Below are 3,202 nucleotides of genomic sequence, written 5' to 3'. Positions count from 1 at the left end.
ATTTGTTCTTAATTTGTGTTTTAAAGTTCTTTCTCATGGATAAAAATATTTTTAATATGCTTAATATAATCTGCTTTGAACTCTTTCTGCTCATGGTTAAAATTCAAAATCAGTTTTAACTGCTGCAGAAAAACAACCGATTGTTTTAGGTCTGACAGCACTGTGAAGAAATCCTTTTAATTGCTATTTTAAATTTCTATCTGTTGCAGATCAATTCAAAGAGAGAATCTTGGTCAAAGAATCTGTGTTGAAAGCTGATCACGTTCAGAGAGAAGTTACAACAGTCATAAAGGAATATATTCCAAAATCTTGGAAATTCAAGAGCCTTAATGACTAGTCTAAGATCACATTTGAAGACCATGTGATTTTCAGCTTTTTCTGAAGTTTTCTGTGCAGGGTAGAGTCAAGTCCTCTCTCTCTGAAAATCAGGTACCCACTCATAACATTGAATGCTAATTGATTCTTTTTCTGCTATAAAATTTGGTGCAGCTGATTTCTTCCACAAGAACAACCAATTGCAACATCTCTTGCAAAAATCTGTGAAGTGAGCTCTTCTCTGTTTTCTTCTCTGCCATCATGGAATCAACTACTCCCACCTCAAAGAGAGTCAAATCCAGGGCAGTAAGGTCTAAAGGAAGGCTAGAAGGCAGGTTTTCTAGAGACAATGATCTTATTGAGAGATATAGGTATGAAACAAGTATAAAAAAGATAAACAACCCCAAGGTTGTAATACTAGTACTGCTAGTAATACTAGTACTGCAAATAATACTAGTACTGCTAGTAATACTAGTACATCTAGTAATACTACTACTGCTAGTATTACTAGTACTGCTAGTAATACTAGTACAGCTACTAATACTAGTACATCTAGTAATACGATTAATGCTAGTAATACTAGTAAATCTAGTAATACTAGTAATGCTAGTAATACTAGTACTGCTAGTAGTACTAGTAATACTAGTATTGCTAGTAATACTAATTATACAAGTACTGCTAGTAATACTAGTAATGCTAGTAATACTATTACTGCTAGTAATACTGGTACTGCTAGTAATACTAGTACTGTTAGTAATACTAGTAATACTAGTACTGCAAGTAATACTAGTACTGCTAGTAATACTAGTACGGCTAGTAATACTAGTACGGCTAGTAATACTAGTACGGCTAGTAATACTAGTACTGCTAGTAATAATAGTACTGCTAGTAATTCTAGTAATACTAATAATACTAGTACTTCTAATAATACTAGTACTGCTACTGCTAGTACTGCTAGTAATACTAGTACTGCTAGTAATACTAGAAATACTAGTACTGTAAGTAATACAAGTACTGCTAGTAATACTAGTACTGCTAGTGATACTAGTAATACTAGTACTGCTATTAATACTAGCAATACTAGTACTTCTAATAATACTAGTACTGCTAGTAATACTAGTACTGCTAGTAATACTAGTAGTGCTAGTAATACTAGTACTGCTAGTATTGCTAGTAATACTAGTACTGCTAGTAATTCTAGTAATACTAGTACTGCTAGAATTCTAGTACTGCTAGTAATACTAATAATACTAGTACTTCTAATAATACTAGTACTGCTACTGCTAGTATTGCTAGTAATACTAGTACTGCTAGTAATACTAGAAATACTAGTACTGTAAGTAATACAAGTACTGCTAGTAATACTAGTACTGCTAGTGATACAAGTAATACTAGTACTGCTATTAATACTAGCAATACTAGTATTGCTAGTAATACTAGTACTGCTAGTAATTCTAGTAATACTAGTAATTCTAGTAATACTAGTACTTCTTATAATACTAGTACTGCTAGTAATACTAGAAGTGCTAGTACTGCTAGTAATACTAGTACTGCTAGTAATAGTAGTACTTCTAGTAATAGTAGTACTTCTAGTAATACTAGCACTGTTAGTAATAATAGTACTTCTAGTAATACTAATACTACTAGTAATTCTAGTACTGCTAGTAATACTATTACTGCTAGTAATACTAGTACTGCTAGGAATGCTAGTACTGCTAGTAATACTAGTACTGCAAGTAATACAAGTACTGCTAGTAATACTAGTACTGCTAGTAATACTAGTACTGCTAGTAATACTAGTAATACTAGTACTGCTAGTAATACTAGTACTCCTAGTAATACTAGTACTCCTAGTAATACTAGTACTCCTAGTAATACTAGTACTCCTAGTACTGCAAGTACTCCTAGTACTGCTAATAATACTAGTACTGCTAGTAATACTAGTACTGCAAGTAATACAAGTACTGCTAGTAATACAAGTATTGCTAGTACTAGTATTACTAGCAGTATTAGTATTACTAGTATTACTAGCAGTACTAGTATTACTAGATGTACTAGTAATAGCAATACTAGTATTACTAGCAGTACTAGTATTACTAGCAGTACTAGTATTTCTAGCAGTACCAGTATTACTAGTATTACTAGCAGTACTAGTATTACTAGTATTACTAGCAGTACTAGTATTACTAGTATTACTAGCATTACTAGTATTACTTGTGTTACTAGCAGTACTAGTATTACTTGTGTTACTAGCAGTACTAGTATTACTAGCAGTACTAATATTACTAGCAGTACTAGTATTATTAGTATTACTAGTATTCCTATGAGCTTTTATTTGCTTTTTGGAGATGAAAGTTGCGGAAGCTTAGTGGATGAGATGAGCAAGGCCTTCCTAAGAAGTATGGGTGCCTTGAAGGTGTATGAGAGTGGGGAATTGGGGAGGTTCGGCCAGCCTCTTTGAAGGTGATGAAGTGAAGATTAAAACCTAGATGCTAGGCAAGGTGTAGTGTATGGCACAAAATTGGCAGCATAACAATACTCTATTCAATCTTGAAAATACATCATGTTGGCTCCCCCTTTTATAGGCTAAGGAGGACCATAAAGGTTAACCTAGTTATAAGCAAATGCCATCTAAATGAAATGTAAATGACATCACAAAGAAAACATGGCACATGGTCGGCCCTAGAGAAGGAAACCTTCTAGAAAACGTAACAAATCTAGCAAATCTAGGTCAAATCCTCATGGAATCAAGTTTGTGCTCTTTACACCACAACTAATGCTAAGCTACTCTTGATGGGCCTTCATGTAGCATATACAAATAGCTCTCTCTTCCATCTGTAGCTTGGTCCAAGTCTTCATGGATTCTCTTGGCCATAGACCTAGTAAT

At 33.6% G+C, this 3,202-nt stretch overlaps 1 protein-coding gene across 1 annotated transcript; it reads left to right on the top strand.

The window, feature by feature from the left end:
• Positions 1–576: 576 nt before the first annotated feature.
• On the top strand, positions 577–2,776 carry LOC137838764 (uncharacterized). The gene is made up of 5 exons (XM_068647989.1): positions 577–686; positions 773–951; positions 1,588–1,651; positions 1,819–2,504; positions 2,664–2,776. Exons 1-5 carry the CDS (start codon positions 577–579, stop codon positions 2,774–2,776), a joined length of 1,152 nt encoding a protein of 383 aa, XP_068504090.1.
• The last annotated feature ends 426 nt before the right edge of the window (positions 2,777–3,202 follow it).

Source organism: Phaseolus vulgaris, chromosome 4 (assembly GCF_000499845.2).
Source record: "Phaseolus vulgaris cultivar G19833 chromosome 4, P. vulgaris v2.0, whole genome shotgun sequence".
In the NCBI taxonomy this organism is placed as follows: Eukaryota; Viridiplantae; Streptophyta; class Magnoliopsida; order Fabales; family Fabaceae; genus Phaseolus; species Phaseolus vulgaris.
This window is presented reverse-complemented; position numbering and strand designations above follow the sequence as displayed.